Source organism: Elephas maximus, chromosome 4, assembly GCF_024166365.1.
Source record: "Elephas maximus indicus isolate mEleMax1 chromosome 4, mEleMax1 primary haplotype, whole genome shotgun sequence".
Taxonomy (NCBI): Eukaryota; Metazoa; Chordata; class Mammalia; order Proboscidea; family Elephantidae; genus Elephas; species Elephas maximus.
This window is the reverse complement of record NC_064822.1, coordinates 189,999,979-190,021,513: the sequence shown is the minus strand read 5'-3', so window position 1 is coordinate 190,021,513 and position 21,535 is coordinate 189,999,979. Positions and strand designations below refer to the sequence as shown.

General features: G+C 51.1%; 2 protein-coding genes across 3 annotated transcripts in view; one reads left to right on the top strand and one right to left on the bottom strand.

Moving 5' to 3' along the window:
• Positions 1–6,608: 6,608 nt before the first annotated feature.
• Positions 6,609–21,165, bottom strand: RIBC2 (RIB43A domain with coiled-coils 2). The gene is made up of 7 exons (XM_049884646.1): positions 20,903–21,165; positions 19,812–19,893; positions 15,545–15,889; positions 13,077–13,195; positions 9,172–9,399; positions 7,491–7,657; positions 6,609–6,758 (listed from the first exon to the last, which is right to left on the bottom strand). Exons 1-7 carry the CDS (start codon positions 21,014–21,016, stop codon positions 6,680–6,682), a joined length of 1,134 nt encoding a protein of 377 aa, XP_049740603.1. The 5' UTR covers positions 21,017–21,165; the 3' UTR covers positions 6,609–6,679.
• Positions 21,166–21,292: 127 nt separating this feature from the next.
• The window catches only part of SMC1B (structural maintenance of chromosomes 1B), a 68,893-nt gene continuing 68,650 nt past the window's right edge, over positions 21,293–21,535 (top strand). For both annotated transcript variants that reach the window (XM_049884640.1, XM_049884639.1), the window contains exon 1: positions 21,293–21,424. In XM_049884640.1, coding sequence (XP_049740597.1) covers positions 21,316–21,424 — 109 coding nt within the window. In that variant the 5' untranslated portion in view covers positions 21,293–21,315. The remainder of the gene's footprint in view (positions 21,425–21,535) is intronic.

The following is a 21,535-nucleotide window of genomic DNA, read 5'->3' as shown; positions in this document are numbered from 1 at the left end:
TGTCTAACGTTTCCAAGCTGCTGCCCCACTCCATCATCTCTAACATCAGCTACTCCCTCTCCCCTCAGTAATCTCCCTCCCATCTCTGGTTCCGTAATTCCCTGTAACATCTCACAGAACTCACGGACCATATAAAGGAGGCTGGTGAGTTCCAAATTCGTGGGTCAGGCATAGACTTCTCCCTGGCCCTCAGTCTCTGCACAAAGGCACTCAGCTTTTTTGCTCTGTAGGCTGGGAAGCCCATGGCACCATCTCCTTCAGGTCTCTCCTTCCTTGGTGGTGGGCTCCCCCTCTCCACTCTGGAATTAGCTCTCTTTTAAGGCAAAACTGACCAGTCCCTTGGTAGGGAGCAGCTACCCTATCACACCTGGGTGGGAGTTACAAGACCATGGCTAGAAAGACCACACACAAAAGTAATGAATCCACCCCAAGGAAGGAGGTTCCCATTTCCAACAGGGATCAGGAAAGGACCACACGGAGAAGGTAACTTTTGAGCTGAGTTATCTAGTACTGCTATAATAGAAACAGTATAAGTGGATGGCTTCAACAAACAGAAATTTATCTTCTCACAGTCTAGGAGGCTAGAAGTCTGAATTCAGGGTGCCGGCTCTAGGGGAAGTCTTTCTCCCTCTGTCAGCTCTGGGGGAGGGTCCTTGTCTCTTCTGAGCTTCTGTTCCTTGGCTCCTTGGTGATCTTCATGTCGCTTGACATCTATCTTCCCCTGATCTGTGCTTACTTGCTTAATCTGCTTTTATATCTCAAAAGAGATTGATTTAAGACAAACCCTACCCTGGTGCTGCCTCATTAACGTAACAAAGAAAACCCATTCCCAGATGGGATTATAACCACAGGTATATTAAAAAAAAAAAAAAACCCATTGCTGACAAGTTGATTCTGACTCATAGCGACCCTGCAGGACAGAGTAGAACTGCCCCATATGGTTTCCAAGGAGCGCCTGATGGATTTGAACTGCCGACCTCTTGGTTAACAGCCGTAGCTCTTAACCACTATGCGCCACCCAGGTTTCTGACAATGGGTATAGGGGTTAGGATTTACCATGCATATTTTTTTATGAGGACACAATTCAAACCATAACAGTGGGCAAGAGAAGAAGCAGGGACACCAGTGACAAAGCCAGGAGGTAGTGGCTTGGGCCAAGGTGGTAGCTGTGAAGGTAGCAAGAAGCAGACAGGATTTTTTATACATTTTGAAGCTTGGCTGACAGGGTTTGCTGAGAGGTTGGATGTGGGAGGTAAGACAGTAAACTCAAGGATGAGTCTGATGTTTTTGACAACCAGAAGAATGGGGTCGCCATTAACTGAGACAGGGAAGACTTGGGAGGGACAAACTGGAGTTTGAAGGAAATCAGGAGTTCTGTTTGGACATGTTAATTCTGATTGTCTATTAGACACCCAGAGTCCATGGGGAGTGCAAAGGTTTAATGCACTTGGCTGCTAACCGAAGGTTAGAGGTTTGAGTCCACCCAGGAGGAAAGGCTTAGCGATCTACTTTTGAGAAAAAAAAATCCTTGAAAACCATGCGGAGCACAGTTCTACTCTGACACACATGGGGTTTCCATGAGTCAGGGTCAACAGCATGGCGACTTTTTTTTTTAAGTATAAGCAGCCTATGACTGGATTTTTTTTTAATAGCCAGTCTGTGCAGAGACAGGTGATGAAGCAAACAGAGCAAAATATTAATTGTACAACCTAGGTGGTAGGTGTGGGAGCATACTGCACGCTTCTTTCAACTCTTCAGTGTACTTGAAATTTTTCAGAAAAAAGATGTTGGGAAAAAATTAAAACAAAACAATACGAGCCCTCCTGAGGAGACATTGTAAAACCGCAGTGGGCCATTCAGAGGGCAGCAATGGAGAGCGAGCGAGCGGTCCACATCCGGGCCTTGGCTGTGCCTTCCAGCCCTTTGTCAATCATTTTTACCTGCTTCCTCTTGGCAAAATGATGAAAACAACATCTGGCAGAATGAATGTGCAAGAATGTGCCCCCAGACAAGACCTGCCACCTGGTAGTTTGATAAACACAAAAAACAACAACAGCAAAAGTCGCCATGGGTTTGCATTCAGCTGATAGCCTAAAGGTTGGTGGTTTGAATCCACCCGGCGACTTCCATTAGATTACAGCCTGTGGAGTGGCCCCGCCCTGGAACACCTGGGTTGCCATGAGTCAGGCTCGACTTGATGGCCGCTAATAACAACAACCTTTACAGAAGCAGATCGCCAAGTCTTTCTTCTGTGACACTGCTGGGTAGGTTGGAACCGCCAGCCTTTAGGTTAGAAGACAATGCAAACCCGTAGAGCAAATGCGTAGTTAGGTAATTGTCCTGCCACTGAAGAGCCACTGGGAATGAGTTGTGTGGCTAGTCACCAGCAGAGGGCGCACTTAAAACATGCAAGTGTCCAGAGTTCTCAGGCCTGGCCTTCCTTTAGGACTGTTTTTTGTCAGGATGCAGAATTCAGAGTTAGAGCAAGTCCCTCTCTGACTTGTGCCCACGATTCTAGGCATATAGACATATGATTGACAGCTTCAGTGGCTCCCAGCTCTGTCCCCGCCTGGCCTGTCCCCCCCTGCTGTCCTCTGCAAGGACCGTTTCTGTGTCTCCCACTGGACGGTGGGAGGGCCCAGCCGCTTTGTAGGAAAAAAAGACCTGGCTATCTGCTCCCATAAAGATTACAGCCTACCCCTAGACACACTTTTAACTCAGTACTGAAGTCACTCCTGAGGTTCAGCCTCCAGACAAAGGTTAGACAGGCCCATATAACAAAACGAGGCTAAACAGACACACCAGCTCAGGGCAAGGACGAGAAGGTGGGAGGGGACAGGAAAGCTGGTAAAGGGGAACTGAAGGTTGAGAAGGGGAGAGTGTTGACATGTCGTGGGGTTTGCAACCAATGTCACAAAACAATATGTGGATTGTTTAATGAGAAACTAATTTGCTCTGTAGACTTTCATCTAAAATAATATTTCATCTAAAGTAAAAAAAAAAAAAAAGTGGGATTACAGTTTAGGAAACCTTATGGGGCGGCTCTACAGGGTTGCTATGAGTCGGAGCCGTCTTAGTGGCACACAACAACAACATGGGCTGTCAATCTCCCATCATCGGTAGCTTTAGAAAGGGACCAGTGCTCCCAGCGGGATTATCCCTGGAGGCAAGGGGCCTGAGGGCCCTGCTATTTCCTCCCAGTCCCTTCCCCAAAGGGAGTGGCCTTGTCACTGTCAATCACTCTGAGAATGGGCAGGCAGCTCTTGCTCAGAAAAAAACGAGGGTATGAGGCCGGCTGAGAGTGGAGGAGAGGGAGGCTTCTCCTTTCTCGTACTTGCTCTCATGGCCCTGGACTCTGTGGGCTGACCTGTTTGAGCTCGTTCCAGCCTGGGCGGTTGGGGGGGAGGGCTTCCCTCGGACACTGGCAGGAGGAGCGGGATCTAGAGAGGAAGCGCTCTAGAAAGCACCCCAGAATGGGCCTTGGCGGCCTGCGGAGGGGCTTGGGTGGCCTGTGGAGGGGCTCGGGTGGCTCATAGAGGGGCCTGGGAGGTCCCATGGAGGGGCCCGGGCCCTGCTTGCCTTGGCATGGGTCTCCTTTCGGTTTCCTGGTCCTTTAGCAATGTTTTGATCAGTTACAACAGATCCCACCTGCTCCAGAGAACCCAGGTGAAGTCTTAGTCCACTCATGGGCCGGAGGGATGAACAGGGCCGCAGGGTTCCCTGAGGATGGCGCAGGGTGGCAGCAACAGGTCCCTGGTCCCAGAACTGCAGGGCACACAGAGGCATGGGCTGGCAGAGGTCAGAGATTCTGGGCCAGGGGAAGGCCGAGGTCTGGGGTGAAGTGCGAAACTCCAAATCTCCAGGTCCTTTTCACACTACCGTCAGGCTCCAGGCCGAGCAGAGCATTCTCAAAGGACAGGCCTCCCAGGCACATCTCCACACCTCTGCCTCTGCAGGGTCTTGTCGTGACAGGACCCGCAGGTCAATCGCCTTCACAACTACAGGGTCAAGAATGGCCCGGCCATCCTGGTGCCTTCAGCAATGGGAGCGTCACGTTCCTGTCACCGGGTTCCGGGTCCGCAAGCAGCAGTGGTGGTGGTGTAATTGCAGAAAATGCGTTTGCTAACAGGCTTGAGTTCAAGTCAGGGGGTGCCTTGCAGGCCTCCTTAGCTGCTTAAAGCGGCAGAAATGCCACTGGGGCTCCATGAATGCAGGCCGAGTGGGGAGGCTCCTCACATATCGGCCTGGAAAACGCAGATGAAACCTCTGCTCTCTGAGTTTCTGTGGAGGGTGAGGAACAAAACTTGGAAATGGATATGGGATGGTCGCGCAACGTGATGAATTAACGTCACTGAGTTACACATGAAAATGGCTGAAATGGCCAATGTTTTATATATGTCACCACAATAAAATTTTTTTAAAAAAGATTGTTTTCAACAACAAGAGCCCCTGTTCTGCAGGGTGGTGGGGCTAGCTGAAAGATCAATTGCTGGAGACCCCTGGTTGGAGCCCCAAACACAGCAGGTGCTCATAAACCCTCTCCCGCTCGCTGCTCCTGGCCTCCCTGACCAGCAGGTGGCGCAAGTGAGCAGAACATCTGGATCCACCCGCCCCAAGCTGTGGGTGGCATTACTGGGTGAACTCTGGATTTGAACCGTGTCCCTGGCTTGGTCATTTGTTCAGTTGTTTCGCCATCCTGGCAGCGTGTGCGGGTCTGGATCCAGAGGGAGGCAATAAAGTTTGTCTTCAGAGCTTGTCTCTTTTGGCAGCCCCAGGTGGCCCCAGCCCACCTCCTCCCTCTGCTGTGGGAGCCTCCTCTCTGAACCATGCCCACCTGGCCTGCCCCTGCTCTGTGAAAACTCTTTATGAGGTCCCCTTCGCCTTTGGATCAAGTCCAGGTCCTCCTTGATCAGGCCTGGCCTATTTCTCAAGCCTTGGCTGCAGTCCCCTCCCCAAATCCTGTATCCCAACCACAGCAGATAATGTCTCCGATCTCACAGTCTCTGTAATACGCCAGGGCCTTTGCTTACGCTGGCTGTAGTGCCACCTGGAAAAATCCTGCCAATCCTCACGCTCACATCAAGTGCCAGCCAGGGAAGGGGGACGAGCGTGGGAGAACAAGGTTTGGGTTTAGGTGGAGAGGGAAGGCTAGAGTGCCACCAAGAGCTGCCACTGTCACTGGCCCTGTGCATATGGTCTGTATATGTGTACACCTATATATATGCACGTGCATGTATGCACAAGAAGTAAACTTCTGCTTTGCCAAAGCCACTGTTACCCTGGGTCTCCATCACTGGGAGTCAACGGAGTGGTCGAGAGACAAGCTCCCTGCGTTCAAATTCCAGCTCCACCATTTCCTCGTGTGACCTTGGGCAAGCCATCTACCGTGTCTGTAACTCAGGTTCTTCCTCTGAATATGTGAGTAAAAACCCACCACTGAATCCATACATTTGTGGTCAACTGATTCCCCCATTCGCTGGGGAAGGAAGAGTCTCTTTAACAAATGGCGCTGGGAAAACTGGATTTCCACGTGCGGAAGAACGAAACAGGATCCAAGCTCACGTCACACACAAGAGCCAATTCAAAATGGATCAAGGCCCTAAATGTGAAAACCAAAACCATAAAATCCTTAGATGAAAACCCAGGGGCAAAGACATGAGACCTAGTTTGTCACGCTGTGTTATCAGACATGACAACAAAAGCGTGAGTGGCAAAAGACAAAATAGACAAATGGGACCTCGTAAAAATGAAATGCTTCTGTTCATTGAAGGACATTATCAACAAAGTGAAGAAACAGCCTACAGACTGGGAGAAAATTTTCCAGAGTCACGTATCTGGTGAGGGTCTAATATCCGAAAACATCGCTGGCTGACATGAGAATTAAATCAGTGAATTCCACTTCAAGAGGCAAGAATGACACCTTGAACACACTGAAACCAAAAAGCCTGCTGCCATCGGGTTGATTCCGACTCACAGCAATGCTGTAGGACAGAGTAGAACTGCCCCATAGGGTTTCCAAGGAGCTGCTGGTGGATTCGAACTGCTAACCTGTTGCTTAGCAGCAGAGCTCTTAACTGTTGTGCCACCAGGGCTCCTGCACATATTGTTGATGTTGTTAGGTGCTGTCGAGTTGGTTCTGACTCATAGTGACCCCATGTACGACAGAAGGAAACACTACCCAGCCTGCACCATCCTCACAATTGTTATGTTTGAGCTCATCGTTGCAGCCACTGTGTCAGTCCATCTCATTGAGGGTCTTCCTCTTTTTCACGGACCCTCTACTTTACCAAACACATATTTAGCACTCATAATGTTAGCTATCGCAGCAGTTGAACCTGGAGTCTAAGGAAGACACAGACTCAGCTCAAATGCCACTTTCGCTCCGTAACTGACCCTAGTGGGGCCGTGGCTGCTCCGTCCTGTCTGCGGCACCCAGAGCGCAGTAGGTGTGCTGGAGACGTTCACTGAATGGAAACGATCGTTCCTCATAGAATCTCAACCGAGAGGTTTAATGAATGTCCCCTCCACGGCGGAAACACAAAGTGAACGAGTTAGCTCCTTCTGAACCAAGGAGTTGCGTTTTTCGTTTCTTTTTTTTTTTTTTTAATAAATACGACTCTTTAAGGTTGTCCCATTTTACACATAAGTCATTCAGAGGTGAACGAGGGTGTCTTTTTCGTTATCGACTGCTGGTATTAAATTGTGAGAAATAGTCTCCTGTGGGATTGTTTGTATAGACTTCTTTCATGTAGTTTTTCCTGACAGGAAAACAAAAGGAGGAAAAAGAAGTCAGCATTGAGTGCACTTCCCAAACTTTCTTTTTTTTTGACAAAATAAAGGCAACAAACTTCATATTAGTGTGTCGCCTCCAGGACCGTTGTTGCTAGTTGCCGCTGAGTCAGTTCTGACTCGCAGAGTTCTGACTCGCAGTGACCCCGAGTGACACAGTAGAACGGTCCCATGGGGTTAAATCTTTATGGAAGCAGACTGCCACATCTTTCTCCTGTGGAGGGCTGGGGGGTTTGAACTGACAACCTTTTGGTTAGCAGCCAAGCACTTAACCACTGCGCCACCAGGGCTCCTTGAGTTCAAGCCAAGAGCTTGATAAATAAGTAAATAGATCCCATTGCCGTGAGGTCAGTTCCGACTCATAGGGACCCTTGGTAAAAAAGTAATGTATTTTTTAGTTACAAGTTCTTTTATTTATCTGCATTTGACACTGGAACTGGGGTCCTGTCTCTAATAAGAAAGCAACTCCAGGCTTGCTCTTGGCAGCCCCTTCCCCCAGACTGTGGGCTAGCACTGCCTCCTCCTCCATGTCTCAGCCACGGAGCCTCCTCCAGGAAGCCCTCCAGGCTCCCCCAGGCCAATGCAATGCCCCTCCCCTGGGGCTTCTGATGACTCTGTGTGCCCTATCAGCATACCCAATGTTCGCAGCATCCACTCTTCTGACCTGTCTGTCCACGCCCCTGGCCCCCGCCCCCACTCACCGCAGATGCTGCTCCTGGGCCAAGATGTGGTTGGTGTTGTCCAGTGCCCTCCGAAGCTCACGAAGCTGCCGCTGCTGCTGCCGCTCAAACAGCAGGGTGGCCCGAGCCTTCTGGATGCGCTGCCGGTCCCAGTCCATGTCTCGCTGGCGCTCCTCTTCCTGGAGCCTCTGGAGGGAGGACAGCCGACTCACTACCTTTCCCAGGGAGCCCACGGGCAAGGCAAGGAGTCCAGGCCTACCATTTCACAGGTGGGGAAACTGAGGCTCCAGAGGGAGGTAGGGGGCCAAGGTCATGCAGGAAGTCAGAGGTGACCCCTGAAACTGTCACACTGCAGGGGCCAGGCTGCTATATTACAGGGGCCAAGCTGTCATACTGCAGGGGCCAGGCTGCTATATTACAGGGGCCAAGCTGTCAGGCTGCAGGGTCCAAGCTGTCATACTGCAGGGGCCAAGCTGTCATACTGCAGGGGCCAAGCTGTCATATTGCAGGGGCCAAGCTGTCATGCTACAGGGTCCAAGCTGTCATACTGCAAGGGCCAAGCTGTCATACTGCAGGGGCCAAGCTGCCTCCCACACTGAGGGCTGCTGGTCCTCTTCTGCCTGAGGGCAGCAGGGACCAGTTCCAACCCCACAGTGCCCCCGGCTGTGACTGCAGGCAACATGGGGTCTGCCACGTCAGGCCTCCGCGGTCGCCCTGGCTTGGTTAGCAGATACCATGGGGCCCGGACGCTCACAGTGGGCTGCTGCTCCACGGTGATGCCGCAGCCCCACCCACCATCCACTGGTCATGACCTTGGGGGTAGCCCCTGCCTGGCCCATCCCTCTTTGCATTCAGACCCCTTGATAAAACCTGCTGCACCCTAAAAGGCCCCTGGGTTGGTGCCGAGTGGGATCAGTTTTATCAGCCATCCTGAGTGTGAATTCCTCCCTGGTGGCGCAGTGGTTAAGAGCTCTGCTGCTAACCAAAAGGCCTGCAGTTTGAATCCATCAGCTGCTCCTTGGAAACCCTATGAGGCAATTCTACTCTGTCCTCTAGGGTTGCTGAGTCAGAATCGACTCAAAGGCAATGGGTTTGGTTTTTTTCTTTTCTTTTTTTGGTTTTTCTCCTGAAGAGCAACAGGAAACAGAGGGGCGGGGCCAGGGCCACAGATAAGTTCCCCTCCTCCAGGCCTTGGATCTTAGAGTAGGCTCCTCCCTCCAGCCAGGGCTAGGGGTGTCCAGTGGCCCAGCAGGTCTGCAGGGACAGGCTGGCAGAGGCCCAGCCCCCAGGGATGGGAAGGCAGGCTGGGGCTTGGCTTTGCCACTTCCAGGGCCAGCCACGTGGCTCCTGTGAACCTCAGTTTCCTCACCTGTACACTGGGCTGCTCCCAGGTGCCCTGTATCGTCACACAGGTGCTTTGGACAAGAATGTGGAACCAAGTGGAGCATGATCTCAATTTCCCAAATGATCTCCACGCACAGGAAGAGGCCCCTCCTCGGATCTCTGCTCAAGCGTCACTTCTCACGCACCCCCAGCACTCCCCTCCCCTCTGCCTAGCTTTGCTTTGCTCCCTGTGGCCCGCGGCATCCTACGCTGGTGATGCCAGCTTCCCCCTCCCTGCGCTAGCCTAGCGTAAGCTCCCGAGGGGGCTAGGACAATCGCCAGGTGGGCAGGGGCTCTGCTGGGACTGAGGGGCAGCCACCAGCTTCTCCTGGCCTTGCTGCTTCTGAACGAGGCGCGTCTGCTCCAGCTGGTCTTGGCTCATGCCCTTCCAGCGGTCGGGGACCACGCGGTGGGGCCCGAAGGAGCTGGCCGCCTGCTGTGGGTTCTCCGAGAGCAGGTCCCCGCGCAGCAGGCTGGAGATCTCGGTCAGGTTGGCCTCTTGCTCCTGTTTTTTCTCCCACTTTCTCCTTGCTGCTGACTCTAGAGCCTACGCAGAAGAAGACATTAGGGAAGACATTCCAAGCGACCTGAAGGAGGCTCAGGGGCACAGGTCGGGCAAATCTCACAGGTGGCCCTGGGGGGAAGAATGCTCTCGGGCAGCTGGGGTATGGGTGGGTGGGTTGACTTAGACCCCTGGCTGCCTGGGTGATGGTGGGTGGGGTAGGCTGGAAGGAGGGGATTGCCACTCATCAAGTGGGCGTGTAAGACCTACTGGTCTTTGTCGGCACCAATTTTCCAAAGTGGAAGCTGCCTTTTCCCGTTAGGCTACCACCTCCCCATTGGCTTGGCCCCAGCCCAGACGAGGGCTCTGTGCCCCTGCCTGTGGTCTTGGTAACCGCTGGACATCCATGGGCCACAAAGAACACCCAGCAGCATGATTCACAAGAGGTGACTTCTAAAAGGTGGCAGACACTGTCACGCAATGCTGCTGGTACACTTCAGTCAAAGATAAACCCCCAGTCGAGTCCTCCTCAAGTGGGGGCAGTGAGTGCTGTGTGACCTGGAGCAAGCCGCCTGCTCTCTCTGGGCTGCGGTCATTTCTCTGTAATGTCAGGCACGGTTAGGAGAGGTTGTTGGTGCACCACTGCCCCCTAAAACTGAGGGAACAGAGCCCTTGGCGAGGCGCCCGGCGCCCCGCAGGTGCCCACAGGAGGCCAGCTCCACGGTGTTACGTAAGAACATGCTCTGTAGCTGGGCGGGCCCTGATTCAAGTCCTGGACTTGCCACTCGGGACTCGGTGCCCCTGAGAAAGCCAGTTCACCCCTCCGGGCCTGTTCCTGTATAAAGTGGGTTAATCACACCTCTCTGGTGGGGTTGTTGAGATAGTGACCAGTAACAGTGGTGAAGTGTGGATAGGGTTAAAGGTAATGGCTGTCATGGGTGTGAAACCTCTAGGACAGGCAAGTCTAAAGAGACCAAAGTTTATTGTTAGTGGCTATTTTTATCAGGGTGGGGAAACCCTGGTGGTGTAGTGGTTAAGTGCTACGGCTGCTAACCAAAAGATCGGCAATTCAAATCCATCAGTCCTCCTTGGAATCCCTAGGGGCGGTTCTATCCTGTCCTATAAGGTCGCTATGAGTTGGAATTGACTCGCCAGCAGTAGGTTTTGGTTTTATGGGGTGGGGGGGGAAGGGGACTTGCTGCTTAGAGGACACCAAGCTGCTGTTAAGGGTGATGGAAAAATCTGGAAATGGATGATGGTCATGGCTAAACAACTAACGTCACCGCATTGTGCAGGTGAGGAGTGAAGTGGCAAACAATCTGTTACGTGTGTATATTTACCACAATGACAACAGGAACGGCTGGCACTTCCCGAGTCCTGTTCTAAGCATATTCCATGCTTTGTTGTTGCTGCTGGCTGTTGTGGAGTCCATCCCGGCTCAGGGCAGCTCCGTGTGTGCAGCGTAGAACTGCTCCACAGGATTTCCAAGGCCATGACCTTTCGGAAGTAGATTGCCAGGCCTGTCTTCCGAGGCGCCTCTGGGTGGGTTCAAACCAGCAGTCTCTCAGCTAGTTGTCGAGTGCTTAACCATTTGCGCCACGCAGCGACTCCTATCACATGTCTTTAATTCTCTCAGCACCTGGGCGAGCGAGTGTGGCAGTCGTTACCGCCGATCACTAAGTAGTGCCAGAACTGCCCTTCTCTCCCTGCCCGCGCTGAGAGGCCGCAAGGCCATGTGCCTTATCTGGCCAACGAAATGAGAGGGGAAGTGAAGGGCCTCGCTGCTGGGAGGGAGCTGTAGGAGCCAGCGTGGAACTGGCTGCCCTCCACCTATTTGCAGATGGACTCCTTTAGATGGTAGCTGCTCTGTCCCAGGGTGTGGGGTCCAGAGCGAGTAAGACAGGGAGCAAAGGCCCTGAGATCGGAGGGTGCCTGTTTCAGAAAAAGCAAAGAGACTGGTGTGGTTAGAGAAGAAGTAAAAGAAATAGGCTATACTTTCAGGGAGGTAATAGTGGGTTGAGGGTGGAACCTAGAGACTTAGTAAGACAGAGAACAGAGGAGCCCCCAAATCTGCAAACAAAGTAACAAGAAATGGGCCAAGGCCCAGACACAAAGCCCAGAACAAGGGGGAAAGGTATCTAAAAATAGCCCGCAAACTTCTTTAAAGTTGCCTTTCAGAAGCTGCTGGAGAAAACCAGGCCCAGGGACATGCGCAGAACATCCACCTGTGACCGCTGTGTGACCTTCCAGCGGGGGCAGTGAGGGGCCGCGGCCCCAGCTGGGGAATCGAACCTGGGGAGCAGGAGACTGCACTGGCGCGACGCCCCATAATAAGTCCTGCTACGAGTCCCAGAGGCCTCCCGGACAGGAGCCATCTTGGAAAGCTACTGCGTGCACCTTAGTGAACGTATCCCCGCCTGTGTCTATGAATAAACATGAATCTTTTCCTGCCCAAGAACTTTTAAAAACTTGGGCCTGTCTTTTGTTCTGTGCGATGAGGTTAAATGTTGCTCTAGGCCCTCCTTGTCTCCGCTTGCAAGCCTCTTTAATAAAGCCTTGCTAGTGTGGAAAACGAAATCCTGGTGGCGTAGTGGTTAAGTGCTACAGCTGCTAACCAAAGGGTCAGCAGTTCGAACCTGCCAGGCGCTCCTTGGAAACTCTATGGGGCAGTTCTACTCTGTCCTATAGGGTCGCTGTGAGTCGGAATCGACTCGACGGCACTGGGTTTGTTTTGAGTTTGGGAGTGTGGAAAACTACGTGGCTTACTTGCTGATTCTTGACCAGTGAGAAGCAAGAACCTTATTCCAGTAACACGAGGACCACGAGCAGAGCCGCCCAGCCGGCCCACAACGGACATGGAGCAATAGCTGAACAAAACTTTTGTTTTAATCCACTGAGATTTGGGGGGTGTATCTCACCACAGTAGAGTCCCTGGTTGCTGCAAACAGTTAACATGCTCGGCTGCTAACCAAAAGGTTGGCAGTTCAAGTCCACCCAGAGTCACCTCAGAAGAAAGGCCTGTCAATCTACTTCTGAAAACTCAGCCGCTGAAAACCCTGTGGAGCCCAGCTCTCCTCTGACACACCTGGGGTCACAGGAGTCAGTGCTGAATCCTGACTACTGTTTTTGTTTTGTTTTGAAGTACTTGTTCTTGATTTAAAAAAAAAAAAAAAAAACAACTCTGAGAGGTGGGAAAGAGGAAGTGAAGCCCACGCTGCCAATAGCAGGCACCCACCCTGCACGAGTGGTACCAGCACAGGTAGGCATTACCACTTCCACTTTACAGAAGCTGGGTGGGACAGGTGAACTGACTCCCCCAGGTCACAGGGCTGCTTCTGTCAGGTTTCCCTCCCAGCTCAGAGCTCAGGGGAGCCCAGGTGCACCATGGTTAAGTGCTCGGCTGCTAACCAAAAGGTCGGCAGTTCAAACCCACCAGCTGCTCCTTGGGAGAAAGATGTGGTGGTCTGCTTCCTTCAAGGTTACAGCCTTGGGAACCCTATGGGGCAGTTCTACTCTGTCCTATGGGGTCGCTACATGTTGGAATTGACTTGATGGCAATGGGTTTGGTTTTGTGGGGAGTTTCAGAGCTAAGGAGCAGGGGCTGGGTCTCATTCGCCTCTCTGGGAGCACCCTGCACTGGGCTCCGGAGGGGGCGGGGGGTCCCAGGGACCTGAAGAAGGGTCAAGGGTTGTGAGCATGTCTCCCCAGACGCTGAGCCGCACCTGGTTCCTGTTGAACTCCTTCACTGCCGCGCACACGGCCTTCCTGGTGGAGCCCTCCAGCGTCTGCAGGTGCCGGGCCGTGTGGTCGAGCTGCAGGCGCGTCTGCGTGTGCAGGGCCTCTGAAAGGGGGACGGTGCTCAGCCGAAGCCACCCAGAGCCCCCGTCCACACAGGGTGCCCCACAGGGCTGCTCACACATTCGTTTCTTATCATCATGCCTCATCCCCAGGAATAGGGCTGGCAACAGTGACAGGTCCCACCTGGAGGCGGCCACAGGAGTTAGAAGAGCGTGTTCTGACTAAGCTCTTAGGTGGGAGCCGGGCACTCACCCCGCGCTCACAAGGGCTAGCGATGACCACCATGGTCTGGAACAGGCAGGAAGCCCGGTGTGGCAAGAACAGAGTGAGCCAAGGGCAGAGCGGCAGGCGCTAAGGCCAGGCTATGAAGGCCCAGCAGGGCCTTGAGCTGAATCTGGCTTTTACCCTGAGTGAAATGGGAAACTGCTGGAGGAGACTGAGCAAAGGAGTTGACCTGACAGGATCCCTCTGGCTTCTGGGCTGAGAAGAGACCGCAGGGGATGTGAGCAGAAGCAGGGATACTAGTCAGTTGGTTAGTTAGAGAGATGTTAGCTTATGCAGAGAGCCGATGGTAGAAGTGGTGAAATGCTAGGTGACATTTGAGATGATGTGCTGATGGCTGTGCTGTGGCATCTGATTGAAAGGAAGGAGTCCCGATGCCTTGGGTTTCAGGGCTGGGCAGCTAGAAGAATGGGATGTCACTGACGGAGGTGGGAAGGTCAGGTTTTGTAAGATCAGGAGCACATTATTGGACTCATTTAATTTGCAAGTTAGACACTCAGGAGGAGTTAGATGCCTAAAAGTGGCTGAATTTGAGAGTCTGGATTCAGGGAAGAGTCCAGGCTGGAGACATAAATTGGGGGAATGATGGCGTAAAGGTGTATTTTAAGCCACAAGACTAGATGAGATCACCAAGGGGAGGAGTCTGGCTGCTAGAAGAGAGGTCCAAAGAATGCTGGTGACAACAACACTGAGGTTCGGAAGACGAACAAAACCCAACAAGGAGCCTGGGAGAAGAGAGCCAGGATGAGATGGTGTTGCGGAAGCCAAAACGAACGAAGCATTTGGAAGAGAAGGTGGTCAGCTGTGCCATACATAACGACACATCAAGATGACTGAAAACTGACCTTGGATCAGAAGACATGGAGGCCACTGGTGATGTTGACCAGAGCAGTTTCAGAAAAGGGGTGAGGGCAGAGGTCTGGTGGGAGCAGGGTTAGAGGGGATGGGAGAAGTGATTTGGGAGTAACAGCTCATAGAGAGGAGAAAGAGAAAACCAGACGGCCTTCGGCAGGCTCTGAACTTCTGACCTTTAGAGGCCAGGCTGGGAGGACAATGAACCACCCAGGAGACGGGGAAGAAACAACCAGAGGGGGGCTCTCATGGGGGCGGAAGTGCATCGCTTCCTGTCGCTGCGCCCTGATTTGTCTTTGTCTTCACTGTGGCTCCTCTTCGTTATTTCATTACCCGTTGATCAGCTCCACGAGAGCAGGGACTCTGTCTTCTTCACTGCTGTGCCCCCCAGCCATCAGAGTGCCCGGCGCAGTTGGGGCCGGGGAGTCAATGCTGCTGAGAGTACATGAGAGAGGGGACTGCCCTTGGTGAAAGCAGGATTTAGTGAACTTTTTTTGCAGCTCTCAAGACGAAAGGGTGTTTCACAGCTCAGAGCCTTCGCCTGAGAGGTTCCCTGGGCCTGGAGAGTTCTGGTGAGTACACGTGGCCACCTTGCCCTTGGCAGGGCCCCAGGCACTTTGTAGGGACCTCTACCACAGTACCTGGGACGCGAAGCTGGGCCCAGGTATTTCACATTCACGTTCCCCAGCAGAATGTGAGCACTTTCAGGGCAGGGGCTTATTCTGACTCACCTCTGCGTTCCAGCACCCAGCTGGCCCCGACACAGAGTGCACCCTTAGGAAGAGTTTCCTGGGTGACTAGTGTGTGGCTGGAGATGTTTAATTCCCAGGCTGCAGGCTGCTGACATCTCCTCCCACCCCACATGGCCAGTGCACCATGTGGCTGTGCACATTAGTATGACCTCGAAGACCTGGGTGGTTCAGTGGTAGAATTCTTGCCTTCCATGTGGGAGGCCCAGGTTCGATTCCCAGACAACGCACCTCATGTGCGGTTACCACCTGTCTGTCAGTGGAGGTTTGCATGTTGCTACGATGCTAAGTAGGTTTCAGGGAAGACAGGCTAAGAAGAAAGGCCTGGCAATCTGCTTCCGAAAATCAGCCAGTGAAAACCCTATGGATCACAAAGGACGAATCCCGTTGTGCATGGGGTCACTGTGAATCAGGGGCCAACTCCACAGCAGCTAACAAGAACAAAACACCCAGGGGTTAATTTGCAGAAGTAAGCACTGAAACCAGGTTGCCTTTTTTTGTTTCGTTACCTGCAAATCTGTGGTCGGCACGGGCGTTCTGCCATTCTCTTTGCTGCTGCAAGGACCATTCTCTGTTTTGTTCCTGTTGGAATCTCTTCCTCTGGTGGGAGTGTAAATCCTCGCCCATGAATTTCTGCATTCCTGATACCGAGTTCCGAACATCATCATCCGACTGCCGGGCTGGACGATCTTTCTTAAGGGCTAGGGGATCAGACAAGTCAAATTCACGGCAAGTTTCTGGCTTCTGAAAGCGCTGCCGGAAGTCGTTGATAGCTCTACAGAGATTTTTCCTGTCTCTCCTTTCCCGGTTTTCCAATATGCACATGATTTTGTCATTTTGCCTCATTTCAGCAGCTAGAAGAGACATAGTATATCAGATGCTTAAGATTCAAGGAGAAAAATTAATTTAAAATCCACTTAATTTTTTTTTTTAATGATTATAAAAGTAATAAAAAAAAAATGTAATACAACCCTCCAAAAAGGAAATATAACCATTAAGGGACTAGTATCTTTGATATGGAGTCCCTGGGTGGCGTGAATGGTTAATGTACTCAGCCGATAACTGGAAGGTTGGAGGTTCAAGTTCACCCAGAGGAACGGCCTGGTGATCTACCAAAAAAAACAGCCATCGGAAACCCTACAGAGCACAGTTCTACTCTGACACACATGGGGTCATCGTGAGTCAGAATCTGCTCAAATGCAACTGGTTTTATCCTTAATATACAAAGAACACCTACGAATCAATTAAAATAAGCAAACAACCCAACTACAAAATGGGCAAAGGATAGGGACAGGCAAATCACTAAAAACAAACCTGAAAGATCCACTTGTGAAAAGATCAACAGCCTTACGAGACAGGAAACGTCCAACAAATTGGCAAAATATTTAACAGCAAGTATTAGTAAGGAGGAGCCCTGGTGGCACAGTGGTTAAGAGCTCAGCTGCAAACCAAAAGGTTGGCATTTCAAATCCAACAGCTGCTCCTTAAAAACCCTAGAGGGCAGTTCTACTCTGTTCTGTAGGGTCGCTACGAGTCGGAATCACTTGACGGCCATGGGTTTTTGTTGTTGTTTATAAGTCGGAATCAACTTGATGGCAACAGGTTTGGTTTTTTTTGGAGGGGGGAGCGTTATTAGTAAGGTAAAGAGCCCTGGTGGCACAGTGGTTAAAGTGTTTGGCTGCTAAGTTAAAGATTGGCAGTTTGAACCCATTAGTTGCTCCACAAGAGAAAGATGTGGCAGTCTGCTTCCATCAAGATTTTGTTGCTGCCGTTGTTGGGTGCCATTGAGTTGGTTCTGACTCGTAACCCGTAACCTGTTGCCATCAAGTTGATTCCGGCTCACAACAACCCTGTTAATAACAGAACGAAATGCTGCCTGGTCCTGCGCCCGGTCCTGTAAAGATTTATAGCCTTGGAAACCCCACGGGGCAGTCCTACTCTGTCCTATAGGGTTGCCAGGAGTTGGAATCGACTCGATGGCAGTGGGTTTGGTTTTTACTAGTAAGGACGTGAGGAAACAAGGGCCCTCACTCGCTGCTTATGGGAGTGTACTCAAGACACTTTCTAAAGTGATTTGGCAACATCTCATGACACTGAGAACCTGCACACTCCATAACCTGTCAGTCCCACTGCTAGGTATCTCTCGCTCACGTGCACGGCAGACGCATGGCTGGTCAGTGCAACACTGTCTGCAATTAAAAAAATTTACGTCAGCCGCCAGTAGGGGAACGGATAAAGAAATTGTGGTTCACCCATATAACGAAATACCTTAAAAGAATTAAAAAGGATACTCCAGATGTAGATCACTGATTAATTTCAAAAATTTAACGCTGAGTGAAAAAGGACCAAAAAAACAATGTTGCCAAAGGGTCCATTCAATACACAGGATTTAAGTGAATTTTATAAATTTTATAGCACACAAAAAACGCTTCTGTATGTTACTATGGATACATACACGGGAAGTACGAAGAAGGCGCATGGGAATGATACACACCTCTGAGGAAGGAGGAAGAGGAAAACGATGAGGTGCGGGAGGCTTTAGCTACGGAGACAGAGATATCAAGCCCCTGGCGTGGCATCGATTCCGACTCATAGTGACCCTACAGAACAGAGTACAGCCGCCCTAGGGTTTCCAAAGCTGTAAATCTTTACTGAAGCAGACTGCCACATCTTTCTCCCATGGAGTGGCCTGTGCGTTCGGACTGCCGACCGTTTTGGTTGGCAGCTGAGCACTTTAACCACTGTGCCACCAGGGCTCCTTAGATATAGATAAAAACCCAAACCAAACCCAGTGCTGTGGAGTCAATTCCGACTCATAGTGACCCTATAGGGCAGAGAACTGCCCCACAGAGTTTCCAAGGAGCAGCTGGTAGATTTGAACTGCTGACCATTTGTTAGCAGGCATAGCTGTATACCACTACGCCACCAGGGTTTCATATCTGATATATGGACGTATAGAGATAGACAGATATGTACCAGTTGCCAACGAGTCAACTCCAACTCATGGCGACCCCGTGTGTATTAGGGTAGAACTGTGCTCCACAGTGTTTTCAATGACTGATTTTTCAGAAGCAGATTGCCAGGCCTTTCTTCCAAGGCACCTCTGTGTAGACTGAAAGTGCCAACCTTTAGCTAGCAGCTAAGCATGTTAACTGTACCACTTGGGGCTATGTGTATATTTAAATATACATAAAAACCAAACCTGTTGCTGTCGATTCTAACTCATAGCGACCCTATAAGATAGAACAGAGCTGCACCATAGGATTTCCAAGGAGTAGCTGGTGGATTGAAACTGCTGAGCTTTCGGTTAGCAGCCAAACGCTTAACCGCTACACCACCAGGGCCCTAGATACATATATAGATACATACGTATATGTACATACACATATACATGTATGTATAACTATCAAAAAATTCTTAAGACATCTGGAATCAATTTGGAAAAATATTACATCTCATCTGGTGGTGAATATGTATGTCTGTCACACAGATTTTTGTAAGTGTGGATTTTTATAACTAAAAACAAAAAAGGTAAAACACTTGAAACATAGAAAATTATAAAGAAAAGAATAAACTTCTCTCATAATTCCATCACCTCAACATTACCATTGTTAGTATTTGGGTAAGGAACCCTGGTGGCGCAATGGTTAAGTGGTAGGCTGCTAACCTTAAGGTTGGAGGTTCAAACCCACCCAGTGGCTCTGTAGGAGAAAAGACCTGGAGATCTGTTCCTGTAAAGGTTACACCCCAGGAAACCCTATGGGACAGTTCTACTCTGTCCTATAAGGTAACTATGAGTCGGAATCGACTCAACGGCACACAACAACAAATATTTTGGTATAATTCCTTCCACTCTTTTTCTATGTATATTTTTTAAACCAACTGACAATGCACCGTATGCATAATTTAGTATCCTTCTTTTTATCCTATTTCAAAAATCCTTATGTGTTTAAAAAAAAGTTGAAATCATGGACCTGATGGAGGGAACTGAATTATATCCGAACTTTTAATCTAAGAACTGAAAAAGAAAAGAAAAGAAAACCAGTTGCCACGGAGTCGAATACAACTCATGGCAACCACGGGCATGTGCGTCAGCGTAGAACTATGCTCCAAATGGCTTCCAAGGATGGATTTTTTGAAAGTAGATTGCCAGGCCTTTCTTCTGAGGCACTTCTGGGTAGACTCGAACCTCCAACCTTTTGGTTAGCAGCTGAGTGTATTCACTGCACCACCCAAGGACTCCATCTAAGGACAAGAACATTTACTTAAATCCATCTCTGAGTCAGTTCCAGAGTGCATGCTCAGGTGTATGTGTGTGTTATCTGGTATAAACTGTGGACATTTTCTTGTGTACAGCTGTCCTGCCTGGAAGGTCTTGGTGGAGAATACAAGCATGTGTTCGTATGTATGTGTCTTTTAAGGCTTTTCATACCCAGCTTTTTAAGAAAACAGAAAATCACGCATCTACCCTTAAAATATATTTCCTTCAATCCATATGAAAATTCATACAGCTGTTTTTAGAAGGAGAATTCATTCGTTAAGTCAAGTAGGCCCAAGAAATTGTGACATTTTAAAAGCAGGTTGTTGTTAGGTGCTATTGAGTTGGTTCCAACTCACAGCAACCCGATGTACAACAGAGCGAAACATGGCCTGGTCCTGCACCATTAAACGGAGAAGCAGCATGAAAAGGACTTTTTACATATATGAAGACACGAGAGCAGGAGCGGAAGGTCTCACAGCCCTAAGCCCCTCGGTAGGCATTCGGAAAATACTCACCGAAGGTTTCATGTCTAGCTTTTTCAGTTGCTTCTTTTATCTTCTGGTCGTGAACCTGAACATCCCAGGCTTCTGGGTCTCCCTGGGCATAGAAAACACGGGGAGAGGGGTTAGAGTCAGATACTTTTGATCAGCTGATAGCAATCCTACTTATCTTGTAGCCTCGTCCCACTGTAAATGAGTTGTCTGAGGGCATGCCATGCCTTTTCACACCTGGATGCCTCTGCTTATTGTGACTTCTTCAGTCTGTACTTTCCCCAGAAACTTCTTCCTCCACTCTTGGTTAACAGATACTCATCCTCAGAACAGCTGCTTAGGCATCACCTCCTCCAGGAAGCCTTCTCTGACTTCCCCTCCCAGCCCCAGTCTATGTTCCTTGAGCTCCCTCCTTCACAGCACTGATTCCATGGCATGTCTGTTTTCATGCCTGCATCTTCCACTGGAGCCATGACTCCTTCGAGGTGAAAAAAACCCAGTTGCCATCTAGCAAATTCCAACTCAGAGACACCCCATTGTGTCAGGGTGGAACTGTGCTTCATAGGGTTTTCAGTGGCTGGTTTTTCACAAGTAGATCACCAGTCCTCTCTTCTGAGGCACCTCTGGATGGACTCGAACCTTTCCGTTAGCAGCGAGCACCTTAGGCTTTTGCACCACCCAGGGACTCCTCTGCAAGGTCAGGAACTGCCTATTACTCATCTCCTGAGGCCGGCTCAGGCTTGCTACAAAATAGGAACCTCATATGCGTTTGTTAAATAAACGGCCAGGAAGAAGCCTCCTGGCAGTGTAGAGAACCTGGCTCCTAGAGCAGGGAACCGCGTTCCCATCTCTGCTAACTCCAGGCCAGATCCCGCCCCGCCCTGGGACTCCATGTGCCACGTGGCAAGTGAGGGTTGCTCTGCACGGTGGGGAAAGGTCTCTCCCACCCTCTGCAAATTCAATACATGGAACTATCAGACACACACTCCATCTGCCTGGACCAAAAAAAAAAAAAAAAAAAGGTTTCACTGCCACAGTTCATCTCCTTTTCTCTCTCGCCGCCCCTCTCTCCACATTTCCTCCCAGTCCTTTCCCTTGAAGGCCAAGGGCCTCACCCCGATGACCCTGTTCCTGGCGTTGAAGATCCGTTTCTGCCTGCACAGCTCCCCGTGCCTCCTCTCGGCCAGGCTAACGTCCTGCGCCAGGTCCCTGGGCAGCGCTATCTCCATGGCGCTGGGAGTCGCCAGGAAATTCTAGGGGGGTTTAGGCTATGCAGGATAGAAAGAACAGGAAAACAAGCCGAAGCCCAGGCGAGGCCGGCTCCCCAGGAGGCCCAGCCTCGCAGTCCGGCTTTGCCCGGCGTCGCCAACGGCGCGGAGCCCCGGTCTCCCCGAGACGTCAACCACTCGGTTGCTAAGGAACAGCGCGCGCCCGCCGCGCTCGCTCTCCTCTCGCGAGATCCGGGAGGCGCTTCCCGCGCTTTCGCGGCCGGCGTGTGAGGACGCGGCTGAGGCGCGGCGGGGCAGCCATGGGCCACCTCGAGCTGCTGCTCGTGGAGAATTTCAAGTCGTGGCGGGGCCGCCAGGTCATTGGCCCCTTCAAGAGGTTCACCTGTATCATCGGCCCCAACGGCTCTGGTAACTGGGCGCCTGGGGCGGGGCCCGGGACGCCTCTGCCCGCTAGCTCGCCGCGCAGTCTCGGCCGCTTTCAGCTGAGGGGACGTGAGGGCGCCGCGCGGCCTGACTCGG